We start from the raw sequence: 15,676 nt of genomic DNA, 5'->3' as shown, positions 1-15,676 counted from the left end.
TCTTGTGAGGCTGTCATAAATAATAATTGCACATACAGCAATTTACCCATTAAAAAATTATTTGTATTTCAATCCCATTGCGCTGAAGCAGTATACAACAAGCTTGGGGTTTCTCAGTATTTAAACACAAAGCAAAGCAAATACTAATGCAAAATACTGTACAAGCAAACAAGCCATATTTCCCCCCAAAAGCAATAAACAGCAAATGATGCTGAACGATGGTATCTTTCGACTCCCATTCCAGCCGACAGTTGCAAAATCTGCACATCATTATTTTGTCACCGTCAGCTCCATACATCCCCTCATGGTCAAATTCTTTGCAGTATTGTTTAATTGTTATGCGCTGTTTAGGCATTTTAGAAACAAACATCTCTTCTCTTCTATCACAATTTGAATTCCCAAATGACTCGCTCCAAATTATACATCTGCGCACGTGCTAGTCAGAGCTTCCGTCTCCCTTCAGACCGTGTCTATGGTAATGGCTGAGCCTTGACAACTACGATTGCAAGTACTTATTTAAAGTGTGCTCTGTATAATCCTCACAATTTATGGACTGTTGGTGTTGGGTTACCAACATGTTTTGTATTTAATGTTTTTTTTTTGTATCACAAAAAGAGGCTGTTCAGTCCATACCTTTCTGGTACACCCATTGTCCCTGAGCAGATCTGACATCTACTGGACTTAGGGCCATATTTTCAAAGCATTTTAAGAGTTATGAAGAGAACTTGACATACAGACCTTAGTTGTTTGGTTCTTGCTTAGTAAAAAATAAATTCGTTTTTTCCCTCTTTAGAAAAACAGGAGTTAATTAAAGACTGGAGTAATACGGCCCTTGGTGTCTGTTCGTTATGAGGTCACAGGTGTTTTTTGATTCTATTTTGGATTTTATAAAATCAATTGACCTGCCTGCTCACTATGTACCTGTCTTTCATCTAGCCAACGAAGAACAAAAAACCTTTCCAATTCCAGCAGTGGCTGCTGTGAAGCTGTGTGGGAGTCGGCTGATAGGGTAGCAGTGATGAGGACACATGTGCACTGTCTGTGGTCTGTGTATATCTGAGTGTGTCTGTGATCTCCTACCTAAATCAGCTACTGTATTTGAAAGCAGAAAACCTTATCTGCATCTGTTGCAATTGAAACGTTGTTTCAAGTGGCTTGCAGACAAGGAGGTGAGGGAGAGGGAGGGGGCATAAAACAGCATTTGAATAAGCTCCTTTGAAATGTTACATCGGGGTGTGGTTGATCCTAAGAATAGCTGCAACTATCATCTTGGCATTCGGTTGATTGATGCATGGAGGTGTATGGAGAAAAATCAAGAGAGAAGATCAAAGCTGAGATGAAAGGGCGCTTGGGCAAACAGTTGGCATGCTCATGAAGAAGGCGTAGGATGAAAATGTATTGGAAATATCACATGAGAGTAAAATGCATAATGTCAAACCTCTTTACTAAAACACTGCTGGCATAAGAAGAGTAACTTAAAATGATTGGCGAGAGAAAGCATGTGCAGGAATAAGGTAAATCATTGAGCATGTTAACCTTGAATGGAGTAAAGGGCTCAATTCTGTTGCTAATTATTAACATAACAAAAACTGATGGGAATATGGAACAAATAAATGGTAAACATTGTTCAGCTAGACAGTTTAGTCTTTTAAAAATAACAGAATTATACAGTATCATTTATAATTTCCTAGAGAAGCGGTGTGGGTGTTCACAATTAATGGCAAAATAGGATTTGAAATCACGCCTGTCTCCCTTGATAGGTAATTTATTTGTTACAATGAGGAGCAAATGAATAATCTCCATTGACAGTGATTTCTGGCCACTCAGACAGGACAGATTCTGTAATGACTCTGTGGTCCTGCCACGATTAAGTCTTTATTGGAAACTGTAGAAAGGTCTGTTTCATGGCAAAGCATTACATTAGATAAGGGCACCGGCTGTGACACTTCCCTTCCTCACCAAGGGAACACACATTGTGTAAGTGTGAGTGGCAATTTGTGAAACGGTAACTTGATGCATTAACACCAGTGGTGTGCTCCTAAATCTGAAGGTACCAGAACACCACTGAAATATTCTTAACACAAGAATTATTATACAAATTCCCATTGCATTTGCATACTGAACTTCTAGTAACACATACAATAGGTCATGCATTCATCTAATTTCTACAAGTATTTCTCCAGAATGTCAGAATGCTTTACTTTAGACTGTGTGTCCGTGGCTTCATTTGTGTTTGTGTCCACAGTCCTAGTCGATGCACCTTTAAGTTTACCATAGTATTTTTGCACTTTTCCCATGCTTTTCCCATGGTTATAATATTTGTAACATTATCATGGGTGTTCTATTTCTTGCACAAATTAGCATTGAGAAAAGAAAAAGTATTTTAAAACTTTTGGTATCATTCTGCTAAATCACACTGTGTTTAGTAATCCTACCCTGGGTGTGTGTGTGTGTGTGTGTGTGTGTATTATATATATGGTTATTGTAATAAGCTATATTATAACATGTTATAGCAAACAATTAGTTTTTACTGTATACTAACATGGAATTACAAAACATTGTAATTCTGTGTTACTATACAGTGTTTAATCATAATCTAGAGCTGGTAATAACATCGTTAAGAACATGTTTATATACATTACATAACCACCTAACTAGTGTACCTCCTTGTCATGTTATGAAGTAGTTGAAATATTTCTTATTAATGCCTTAGTTACATGTGTTATAGCCTTATTACTAACGGTATAATATTGTTTCTGGCCCCTTTTGTAATTCACTTATGAATGCATTGTTAATTGTGAATGCCAAATCCCTGAACTAAAGTGTTACTGTAAAATGTATCCCATCTTTGAATGAAAGGTTGTTTGGGGGGAAAAAGCTCACAGTTTCAGAGCACATCTCAATTCTTCACATACACTGTACATTTACTAGACACAGCCATAGAGACACTGAAGATAAAACATGCAAATACAATGCCTGCCATGCATTGAGAGAGCACAAGGCAAGTCTTCAGCTCAGTCCGCTCAACCTCTATTCTCCTTTCAATTGTAATAAACCAGCAGACCATTGAATTGAATGGAAAGACAACGGCTGGACGCGAACTGCTAACCATACAGTTCAAAGACCAACGTCTTACCATTCAACTAAAGAGCAAGCTCTGTAGTCAAGAGGTAAGTACAGGCCTTATGCCAATGTCAGTATTATTACCTGATCAGCCGTTGGGAGAAGATTCATTGCACAATAAAATCAACACTTTTGACAAGCTATAAATTAATTTGCAAAAACAAACAGCATGACACTTGCTCTGCAAAACCCACACAGACAGGGCAATCTCTTCTTTGTTTGAATCTGTTCTGAGTGAAAAAGACTCCCACTATATCATAAGGATTTGACTGCTGGTGTATGTTTATCCAAGCAAAGCAATAATGAATTAATCAAGTACGAGACATTCTGATTAAACAGCAACTCTTTTCTTATACCTCAGGGTTACTGATCTTTAAAAGAGATAAACCTGACATCTGCCTGTTTAGAAGGAGCTCAATTATTTCTCATTGAAATTCTCAGAGCTGCCTGGATGAAAATACTAATTAAATTGACCCTAGCGAGAATGCCTCTTCTACCTAGAGGCATTTGTTCAACACAATTGTCTCTCAAAGTGAACTGACATCCATATACGCAGGTCTGTGCCTAAAGATTCAAGAAACATACAGCCTGACGTTTGATGTTAGCGTAGCTTTGTTCACTGAAATGATAATCAATCTTTCTGCTCATACTTATTAGTCCAATTAAAGCAAGTTTAGGAGCTTGTTTGGACACATGTCTGTCATTCCTGATTCCAAAAAATCATGTCGCTCTGTGACCTTTGAACTGCACTCACTCCACCTGATTCTGTTTTTTTGTCAGCTAAAAAAAAATATTATTTGGATTTGAAACTGCCGTTTGCCCAATCTGATAACAGAAAGCTTTAATTAAAGGTCTACAGAAAATAAAAGAAATGCTTCCAGGCACATATTGATTTAAACTGTATACAGCAGCTGCCTTGATGTATTTGTTATGTACCACCATAAAGATTTACTGGCACTTGAAAAACAAGGTGGGCTATTCTAAGCTGCATATTCCCTTTACATTGTGCGCCACACCATAACTCACTTAATTTGATCCCAAATGGCTACTACAGAGCCATAATGCTACAACATGTTGGCGTACAGAGAGTAGCACATTTACAGGCAGTTTCAGATAATTGTTCCCGCGAGACACACTGATTCATTCCTTCCCTGGGGCTCTCAATCTTTCAAAGCACTTGGATTGTCTGATTTCCAAGAAATAGAACTCACTTGCCCTTTCTAAGGAGAATTTCTTTAGGTCTGGGCAAAACAGAGTCTGGATCTCCCTTGGGCTTCCAATGGAGCAAAAGTTAGTCATCTGGGACACAGTTTGCTTTTGGTTTGTAATGACTTAAGGATGATAAAGACACCCTTGGAATTGTGATAAAAGCATGTCTAAGCTTATAGAGGTTTTGACATTCCATTTGACAGTAAGACCCAGCCACCCCCTCACATAGACTGTTCTGCTGGATTAGCCTGTGGCCTTGTGTAATCGCTGAACTAATGATATCCAATCACCTCCAATGTCGTGGCAGTGCACGCTTGAGTTTAGTCATGATTAATGGCTACTATGTGTGCAGTGAATGGAAGAAGTCTACACCACTGACAGTCTGTCTGTAAGTGAAGGTGCTGAGATGAGTATCAAGGAAGGGCTTCGAGGCTTTCCTGCCTCACTAGAATAAACCATCAGGGTCAAAAACCAAACCTGAGGCATTGCTGCATGTCCACTTCAGTGGGCTGCTACAGTCACAGGGAGTGCGTTTTGCGAGTACTGCCTGGAAAAATGAGACTGCTGGGTAGACTCTGGAGCCAGTCTGAGACTCACGCTGCCATTGGTCATGCTGTTATTGAACCGGAACTGCTCCTGGGCCGGTCGGATGGCCACCATGAACTGACGCTTGAAGGTCTGGCTTAGCACGACATACAGGAAGGGGTTGATGCAGCTGTTGGCATAGCCCATGCTGATGGCGATGTTGTAGGCATAGAAGAAGGCCACGGAGGGCCTTTGCACACCAAGATGGACCAGTTGCAGGATGTAGTAGGGCGCCCAGCAGATGAAGAACGCCAGGCATATCGCCACAGCCATGCGGGTGACCTTTTTGGTGCGCACCCGAAGGCTTCTTTGGGGGAGAGGGGCGACCGTGGTGGACATGTGCTGGAGGATCTTGAAGTACACCACACAGATGGTGATGAGTGGGAAGGCGAAGGCCAGCAGGAACTGGTAGAGGGTGTACCAGTAGATGTCGGTGGCAGGATTGGGCAGGAGGAGAGCGCACTGAACCGACCCATCTTTGAGGGACATCAAACCCGCGTACATCCAGACAGGGATGATGGTCAGCAAGGACAGGAGCCACACCAGGCAGATGACCATGGTTGCAACACAAGGCGTTCGCATGTAGGTGGATTTGATGGGGTGGACCGTGGCTAAGTAGCGGTCCACGGTCATGGCGGTGAGGATGTAGGTGCTGACGACCTGGCTGTTGGTGTCCAGCGCCGTGATGATGGTGCACATGATGGAGCCGAAGCACCAGGAGCCATTACCCAGGAGCTGGTGGATCAGGAAGGGCATGCCCAAGAGGAACAGGAGGTCCACGATGGAGAGATTGAAGATGAAAATGTCTGGCACAGTTTGCTTCGCTCGGCACTTGGTCTTCTTGAAAATGGTGTAGATGATGATGCAGTTCCCAATGATACCCAGGAAGCAGATGATCCCGAAGATGCTCGGCATGATCACGTTGGTGTAGTGCAGAGGCCTCTCTGCAGCAGCTGGAAACATAATAATAATACAAATAATTACACAGAAGAATGTGGCCGTGAGTGAGTACCACATCAAAGCACTGGCTCTGCTTTTAAAATGAATTACTCTTTCTTCCTTCATGCTCGTATGCCATATAATGAGAATTCACTGCCATTGAAGTTCTGACAAAACAACAAAATGGTATATAACCTGGCTTGATATTATTTTTATTAGTTGCTTTGTTAGGTAGTTGTTTTTTTTCTGATTGTATTAAATCTGAAAACTTCTCAAACACAGCACTTACGCTGAGGGAACACAAAACCACTTTGTGGCTTGGAACTTGTTTTTTTTTCTAGATTTCAGGCCATTGCATGGTACACCAGGGGAGGCTTGGGGTTTGATACAGCAAATTTGGTCTCCCGGTCTCCTGGAACCAGATTTGAAGCCACTGTTCCTGAAAAAGTGGCTTAATATTCCCTCAGCTTTAGTCTCAAGTTGTGAATGGCCAGCCAAATACAGTACATGCTATGAAATTTAAAGATCTCTCTCACAAACTGGTTATGAAGCTGCTTATAATTCTGATGAATCATCTGTTATTGGGTAGATTTTTATAGCTCATTGAGAACATCGTGTTTGTCATTTTCTCTTGTAATTACTTGTGTGCTGTGCCTGGTTACATTTGAAAGAACATCGAGAATCAATGAATTAATCACTGGGAAATTGGTTGTATATTTCTTAATGCTTGTGAACTTGACTTTAGGGATGTCTTAAATCTAACAATGTTTTTATTTTATCTTTGTACTTTTCTATTTCCTTTTCTATCACGCACAAGCAGACATCGTCACGAATAGTTTAAAACAATTACAGAAAAGTAACCTGTTTAAAACCTGTTTATTGTATGATGACAAATGTCCCCAAATGTGAAGGTTAAATGTAAACTCCAGGTTGTGATCTTCACATACATACAGCGCTTGTTAATTTATTTTTTGAAACAAAACAAGTGGGCTTGCATCTTCAAAAAATATTAATTAATGCTTGCATTTTATTTCTTAACTGTTTTTTCATACGAATACTCACTTTCTGTAAAACTAAACAAAATACTTCAGACTGCGGTTGAACATGTTTTTTTTATTATTTTATTTTCCTGCAAAGTGTAGATAAAACGAGAGGTTTTTCTGTTTTGTTTGTCTTTTTTCTGATTTGTGATGCCCTCTGAGATACGAGATACGAATGTACCAGCATTACATCATTTTTTTTTAACGTATTCACATTTTGTTGATAATTAATGAACATTTCCGTACTGTGGGTGTTGTTGAGTGATTGAAAACAAACGCCGGACGCGCACAGAGAAATAGGAATACCGTTTATGTCTGTTTCGCTACGCAGCCGGTGTGAAAGCTGAATCGTACAGTATTAAAAAAAAAAATGTTAAGTTGGTCTAAAAGGACATTTAACTAAGTTTTGTACTCTAAAGTAACATTTAAACTTGCCAGCAGTCAAAATAAATAGTCTTTATATTATTGATTTTGGTGTACTTTTTAAAAGCTCTTGTGTATGTTGATGTAGCTAAACCAACATTATTTGGTGTCCTTTGAGTGAATTCTTTTTTTTTTCAACAACTCGCCCGTGAAATGTAGTAAAAATCACCATGCCAAAATCTTATCCTTGCTCATGATCATTGGTTGTACCAAGAAAACTATGTATGTAATAACAATACTTGCTGTGTAGAAACGAAATTACAAAGACAATAAGATAATTTATTCACCATGAGTCTCTACATTCACTTTCAATGTGATAGTAGATCAAACATTGCCAAAGTGAAAATAAAAACGCTGGAGCTTTCGCGTAGCTTGGAAGTTGGAAGTTATTCACAATATTTCCATACTGTCTCAGTTTAAGGACTTCAAAATCTGGTCACCTTACTCATATTGAATATTGTGATTCAAAACTCTTTCGGGTGTACGAGTGATTGCATTTCTGGTTAGTCTGTTCCTCTCAACATCACTTCACGGCTATATATAGGAAGGCGGAGAGCAGTAAGTCTGTCTTAAATCAAGCTTTCTTTAGACACCAAACAAACTGCTACAGGAGCTGTTCCGAGTGCCGTGGTGCTGAACTCAAATCCGGGTTCTTAGTCCACCGGAGCGCTGAAAACATTTGCATTCTTTCGACAGGTGCTTGGGGGCAAACGTGCAGAACTGCTATTGCACTCATACAGCCTCGCCCGGCCGTCACTTACCTGTGTAGTTTGCAGAAGAATCGTTTCCCGAAGCAGCAACAAGCGGTAAGTTGTCGGATGCCATCACGTCTTGGGAGATCAATATTTCCAGTGTATCTCGTCAATCGCACCAGCAGAGTCTAGGGGGAATAAAAACACACACACACACATTGAGGTCTTGCAAAATTAAACTCACATTACGCTTGTTGCGTTTAGTTTTAAAAGGGCTAATCTGCGCTTCTAATAAAACACTTCTAGCGCAATACATAATGTAATTTGATGTTAAATTGAGTGTACTGGTCATTGTATCAGTCACCGGCGTAGATTTAGCTAGGGACGGTAGGGACATGTCCCTACCAATGTCAAGGGACCGTTGAATTGTCCCTACCAATAATTTTGATAAATCTGAAACGTCTTTTGTCAAGTCATTTTATCTGCTCCACAAAGGGTTAACTCTCTCTAGCCCCCCGCCCCCCTCGTTACTCCTCCCTCCTTCAAAAAAACAAACAAAAAAAAAACGCTAATTTGATTGGCTTAGGCCCTTCCATAATGCATCACTGTAACACGGACTCAGTGCGTGGCTGAGGTCAGGGACCAGCAGAGTGTGTTGCTTTCATTGAAGTGCGAAAGTGCACAAGGACTCGGGAGTGAAAGGTAAATCTCCGGGTTTAAAATAAAAAAAAATCTAGTCATTCTTAAACGGTGTATATTGTGCCACAATTTTCACATTTATTTAAAAAAATAAGAATAAATATAATCAGTTTAATTCGATATTTATTTTGTGTTTGTTGGTTAATGCGTTGTCACATTATTACAATCCTCCTCCTTCCTCCCTTTGTAACTAACTTACTCCTTGCTTGATATTTTTGTATCATGTGTGTAAAAAGCGAACACAAACATATGTATTTGATTGAATGGACAGTGTGACTATCCAGGCGGCTAAATAAATGCACTATATTATATAGGCAGTAATAAAAATAAACGGGGGCGGGGGACGACGACAGATATACAAATAGATTTCAGTGGGGCGTGAGTAAAAAAAGGTTGAGACCCGCTGGCTTAGGCTGGACTCTGGAAAGACGCTCATCTGATGTTGCCGCTTGCCGGTCAGTCTGATAGGAGTGTGAGCCACTGACTGAATGAAAGCCAGGTGCTGGGGCTGAAGGTATTGTCAGCTCGTCAGCAACATAGTTTGAGTGAATAAACCTACCGACCTACCTACCTACCTATTACGTTAGCGACCCATTGCTAGCTGCTAACCCCACGTCCTTGGTGGCTAGCTAGCTTGTTTCACAGCTAAATCATTATGTGTGTGTGTGAGAGAGAGAGAGAGAGAGAGAGAGAGAGAGAGAGAGAGAGAGAGAGAGAGAGAGAGAGAGAGAGAGAGAGAGAGAGTATGTTTTGATATCGTCATCCAACTAACGTTAGCTAATCACTTCAATTTGGCTTTAGGTGACTAAAGCATAATAGCAACCAAAAAAATAAAGATGGACATAAGGAAGTTTTATTTACAAAAAGTCCAAGTGTAATTAGGAAGATGTTATTAAAGTAATAAACACAACTGATAATGATTCTCATAGCAAATGTAAAAATAATTAACTAATGAAGTTAGCTGTCATACTTTCTCTCTAAACAGCATGCATCAATTTATCATTTTATCAGGTGAATGAAGCAGTGCAACCTGGTAAAAGCAGTACAGAGGCAGGTGAAGCAACAGGGTCGCAGGTGAGGTCTGTAATGACTTAGTGATTATAACAGTGAAAGTGTTGGACTCAGTTTTGAGATATATTATTGTTTGAGGCACATTGTGATATGATAGTAGGCTAATGCTGTACAGTAATACTCAGCAAATAAAGTTAGCATAGCCATATATTTTCTCTCTATATGGCATGCATCAATTTATTATTTTATCAGGTGAATGAAGCAATGCACCCAGGTTCGAGCAGCAGCACAGACACAGGAGTGGCAGGCAGACCACGTAAGCGTGCATGTGCTCATGCTTGTAGCGCCAGGGGTATTCGTAGCTTACAGTAAGGCTGGGATAGGTTATAATTCAGGTTATTAGTAATTCTATAGCAGGGATGTCAAACCAGCTTCCAGGAGGGACACTTTATCATAGTGTTTTAAGTGTATACTAGCCAACTTCATGTTAATCAGATTGTCCTCGATTCATGTCCAGCATTCATTTCAAGCCACCAGAAGTTACCATTTAACAGCTGTCTCCTAAAAAATTTCTTCCCGGGGGGGCATGCGTCGAACCCCCCTAGCGACTGTGACTCCGCCCCCCTAAAAAATTGTGTCCCCACCAATGTTCAAACCAAACCTACGCCCTTGGTATCAGTCCCATACATGTTAAGCCGTATTCTGTCATGCAACTTGCCAAGCGTAAAGTATTGCAGCCCAGTCTAGGGTTCAGCACTTGCATGCATGCGATACAACAAGAGCACTTTGAAACCCTCTCTGTTGCACAGATGCAGCAGAAGGCTTATGAATCGGGACGGTTCAAATGGCATTTCTGTCTAATCGCTTCCATAACTTTTATAATGCGTCTGTACGTACAAACGTGTTAAAGTGCATGTATGTTACATGCATATAGTTTAAAAGTACAACCCCCAAAAGTATACCGAGCATCAAAATAAACTTATCACTATTATAACACATTTATTTTGAAAAAAAGGTATATAAATGATGGACATTGACCAGATGTTTTTCGTTTCTTTTTAATCACTCGATCATTCATCCTTGACCATGGCACGCTTGCGTGACTATGACTGAAGCATATATGCACTTAATCACCTAATTAGTGAGACAGTTGATTGGACTCTGGGTATGGAGTGATTTCAGCTGTTAAATTGCAAGCTTGAATAAAAGCAATAAATAAAATCACAGAAAAAAAACAATATGCCACGTCTGTCAAGATAGCAGCGCCTTCGTGCAATCGGCATGTTGGAGGCTGGACTAGGGCAGCGTACTGTGGCTCGCCGTTTTGGGGGCTCACAGCCAGCAATTTCAAACCTGCTGAGACGGTATAACCAAACAAGGTCTGTCAGTGACAAGCCACGAACTGAGAGACCAAGAGTCACAACACCTGCCCAAGATCGACAGATCATTTTGCAGCATCTTCGTGATGTCAAATCAGTACAATAAAAAGTCACTGCGCCTGCTCTAAAACAGAGTTTGTAATTTTTCGATCACATTTAGTGAATTTTATCCGAATATAAGTGATAAGTTTATTTTGTTGCTTAAATATAAGTGATACGCTTCTTATGATGCTCAGTATATATGATCTGTAACAACAAATCTTCGTGCTTGTCAGCATACACGATTTAAACCCATATTATTAATAATATTACCATTTAGTTTTTCCCCATTGTAATAGACTTACCTATTGAGTGAGCCTCACAAGTGTACCGCACAGACAGCTGAAGGTATGGAGAAGCGGGTGTGCTCATTCAAATTATTGCATTTCATTCCTCTTCCCTAATACTCCGGCGAATCGAATTCCACTTTTTCTGATATAGCCTACTGGAGTGTGCGTTGTAACCCTCCCTCTGTGACACACAGGCTGATGTCATGGTACTAAAAGTCTTGGCTATTTGTTTTCAAGCTCCCTTGGTGAAAGGTGTACATTCTCCAACAGTTCATTTGTAGTCGTTGATGGTTTTGGGACGAGGGTGGGAGGGGGTTTAAAAAATACAAAAGTGGGCAAAGAATTGACGTCATTCGTGCCATATTTGCAGAAATAGTTGTGGGACTGACTCTCAAATGATTTATTATTCACGAGAAAATCACCATTTTAACTGCTTGGCATTTCTAGTTATTATTATTATTATTATTTATTTCTTAGGAGACGCCCTTATCCAGGGCGACTTACAATTGTTACAAGATATCACATTATTTTTTACATACAATTACCCATTTATACAGTCGGGTTTTTACTGGAGCAATCTAGGTAAAGTACCTTGCTCAAGGGTACAGCAGCAGTGTCCCCTACCAGGGATTGAACCCACAACCCTCCAGTCAAGAGTCCAGAGCCCTAACCACTACTCCACACTGCTGCCCTATATATATATAACCATTAATCATTCAATCGACGGCTCAAGCCACATTCTCACGTGTATTATGGCAGGGAGTATTTCCAAGCTGCTGTTGAATAACAGGTTTAATAATTAAACATAATAGTGTTTATATTAATTGTTTCATAATTGACTTCATGTACATTATACGACAAATAGGGTTGCCAAAATAAACATAAGTGTGTTTAAAATGTGTCGCATCAATGTATGTTTAATTTGTATTGTAGAACACTCGTTTATAGATTGCATATGTGAGTAGTCGAATTCGGAACCCCTAATTCGCTTATCACGAGATAAACACGTACCGCTGTAATTAGCTTATCATACGCGACCGGTGATATTTCATGTAAACTCGCCTTGGAATAACTTACACTCTCCCTGCGGTAAATGATCCATCTTTTGTATTGTTGGTGTATTCTAAATACCTGCTTATAGCAAGCATGTTAACTCGTGACAAAGTGAAAAGCTAACAGATAACAGAACATACCTCTTAATGTGCGGAGCTCGCTGTGTTAGTCTTTATTTCGCTATGTATCTTATTAAACCAGGAGATTGAGGCGGATGCCTAGTTTACAAGGGGGTCCAATACAAAAGGACAAACAACACAAAGCTTAATCAGCAGCATAAGATTATCAAATTCCAAGGCTGGGAGTGAGCTCTGACCCAGTATCACTATCGCTGAAGCAGAGCAGAGGCTAGCTGGGTTGTGTTAGTAAGGATGACTCCCTGAAGCAGAGCAGGGGCTAGCTGGGTTGTGTTAGTAAGGAGGATGACTCCCTGAAGCAGAGCAGAGGCTAGCTGGGTTGTGTTAGTAAGGATGACTCGCTGAAGCAGAGCAGAGGCTAGCTGGGTTGTGTTAGTAAGGATGACTCCCTGAAGCAGAGCAGAGGCTAGCTGGGTTGTGTTAGTAAGGATGACTCGCTGAAGCAGAGCAGAGGCTAGCTGGGTTGTGTTAGTAAGGATGACTCGCTGAAGCAGAGCAGAGGCTAGCTGGGTTGTGTTAGTAAGGATGACTCGCTGAAGCAGAGCAGAGGCTAGCTGGGTTGTGTTAGTAAGGATGACTCGCTGAAGCAGAGCAGGGGCTAGCTGGGTTGTGTTAGTAACGATGAATCGCTGAAGCAGAGCAGAGGCTAGCTGGGTTGTGTTAGTAAGGATGACTCGCTGAAGCAGAGCAGAGGCTAGCTGGGTTGTGTTAGTAAGGATGAATCGCTGAAGCAGAGCAGGGGCTAGCTGGGTTGTGTTAGTAACGATGAATCGCTGAAGCAGAGCAGAGGCTAGCTGGGTTGTGTTAGTAAGGATGACTCGCTGAAGCAGAGCAGAGGCTAGCTGGGTTGTGTTAGTAAGGATGACTCGCTGAAGCAGAGCAGAGGCTAGCTGGGTTGTGTTAGTAAGGATGAATCGCTGAAGCAGAGCAGGGGCTAGCTGGGTTGTGTTAGTAACGATGAATCGCTGAAGCAGAGCAGAGGCTAGCTGGGTTGTGTTAGTAAGGATGACTCGCTGAAGCAGAGCAGAGGCTAGCTGGGTTGTGTTAGTAAGGATGACTCGCTGAAGCAGAGCAGAGGCTAGCTGGGTTGTGTTAGTAAGGAGGATGACTCGCTGAAGCAGAGCAGGGGCTAGCTGGGTTGTGTTAGTAAGGATGACTCCCTGAAGCAGAGCAGGGGCTAGCTGGGTTGTGTTAGTAAGGATGACTCGCTGAAGCAGAGCAGAGGCTAGCTGGGTTGTGTTAGTAAGGATGGCTCCCTGAAGCAGAGCAGGGGCTAGCTGGGTTGTGTTAGTAAGGATGACTCGCTGAAGCAGAGCAGAGGCTAGCTGGGTTGTGTTAGTAAGGATGACTCGCTGAAGCAGAGCAGAGGCTAGCTGGGTTGTGTTAGTAAGGATGACTCGCTGAAGCAGAGCAGAGGCTAGCTGGGTTGTGTTAGTAAGGATGACTCGCTGAAGCAGAGCAGGGGCTAGCTGGGTTGTGTTAGTAACGATGAATCGCTGAAGCAGAGCAGAGGCTAGCTGGGTTGTGTTAGTAAGGATGACTCGCTGAAGCAGAGCAGAGGCTAGCTGGGTTGTGTTAGTAAGGATGACTCGCTGAAGCAGAGCAGAGGCTAGCTGGGTTGTGTTAGTAAGGAGGATGACTCGCTGAAGCAGAGCAGGGGCTAGCTGGGTTGTGTTAGTAACGATGAATCGCTGAAGCAGAGCAGGGGCTAGCTGGGTTGTGTTAGTAACGATGAATCTCTGAAGCAGAGCAGGGGCTAGCTGGGTTGTGTTAGTAAGGAGGATGACTCGCTGAAGCAGAGCAGGGGCTAGCTGGGTTGTGTTAGTAAGGATGACTCTCTGAAGCAGAGCAGAGGCTAGCTGGGTTGTGTTAGTAAGGATGACTCTCTGAAGCAGAGCAGAGGCTAGCTGGGTTGTGTTAGTAAGGAGGATGACTCGCTGAAGCAGAGCAGGGGCTAGCTGGGTTGTGTTAGTAACGATGAATCGCTGAAGCAGAGCAGGGGCTAGCTGGGTTGTGTTAGTAAGGATGACTCGCTGAAGCAGAGCAGAGGCTAGCTGGGTTGTGTTAGTAAGGATGACTCGCTGAAGCAGAGCAGAGGCTAGCTGGGTTGTGTTAGTAAGGAGGATGACTCGCTGAAGCAGAGCAGGGGCTAGCTGGGTTGTGTTAGTAACGATGAATCGCTGAAGCAGAGCAGGGGCTAGCTGGGTTGTGTTAGTAACGATGAATCTCTGAAGCAGAGCAGAGGCTAGCTGGGTTGTGTTAGTAAGGAGGATGACTCGCTGAAGCAGAGCAGGGGCTAGCTGGGTTGTGTTAGTAAGGATGACTCTCTGAAGCAGAGCAGAGGCTAGCTGGGTTGTGTTAGTAAGGATGACTCTCTGAAGCAGAGCAGAGGCTAGCTGGGTTGTGTTAGTAAGGAGGATGACTCGCTGAAGCAGAGCAGAGGCTAGCTGGGTTGTGTTAGTAAGGAGGATGACTCGCTGAAGCAGAGCAGAGGCTAGCTGGGTTGTGTTAGTAAGGATGACTCTCTGAAGCAGAGCAGGGGCTAGCTGGGTTGTGTTAGTAACGATGAATCGCTGAAGCAGAGCAGGGGCTAGCTGGGTTGTGTTAGTAACGATGAATCGCTGAAGCAGAGCAGGGGCTAGCTGGGTTGTGTTAGTAAGGAGGATGACTCACTGAAGCAGCACAATTTTCGGCAGTTGATGCGGAATGCCTAAAATAAACATGCTGTATTACCTTATGCATGATGCTTGCTTGAAAGGATACCGTCAATATTGAGTGGCATATTTGCAAGTCATGACTTTCTCTCGCTCTCCATCTCATTTTTTCTGCTCCATTTCCTCCGTTTTTATTTTCCGTATTTTGCTTATTACATTACTGTTTGATACTTTTGTTGTTGGATTTTCTTTTCTGACCCAAAGAAGTCAGTCTGAGTTTGTTTTGTGTCACTTTCTATTTTTGGTGTTCAGTCAGTGGTTAATTTGTGCCGGGCCTTGTCTCGGCTCAGCCCCGGCACCTCTGGGTTTGACGAGGCACAGCCCCAGAACCTCTTCAGCTATG

At 42.0% G+C, this 15,676-nt stretch overlaps 1 protein-coding gene across 1 annotated transcript; it reads right to left on the bottom strand.

The window, feature by feature from the left end:
- Positions 1–11,532, bottom strand: LOC117424769 (melanin-concentrating hormone receptor 1-like). The gene is made up of 3 exons (XM_034041474.3): positions 11,445–11,532; positions 8,081–8,199; positions 1–5,870 (listed from the first exon to the last, which is right to left on the bottom strand). The coding sequence occupies exons 2-3, from the start codon at positions 8,142–8,144 to the stop codon at positions 4,834–4,836; spliced, it is 1,101 nt and encodes a 366-aa protein (XP_033897365.3). The 5' UTR covers positions 8,145–8,199; positions 11,445–11,532; the 3' UTR covers positions 1–4,833.
- Positions 11,533–15,676: the final 4,144 nt, after the last annotated feature.

This window comes from Acipenser ruthenus, chromosome 19 (genome assembly GCF_902713425.1).
Source record: "Acipenser ruthenus chromosome 19, fAciRut3.2 maternal haplotype, whole genome shotgun sequence".
Taxonomy (NCBI): domain Eukaryota; kingdom Metazoa; phylum Chordata; class Actinopteri; order Acipenseriformes; family Acipenseridae; genus Acipenser; species Acipenser ruthenus.
Note: the sequence above shows the minus strand (reverse complement) of the source record. Positions and strands in the feature narration are given on the sequence as shown.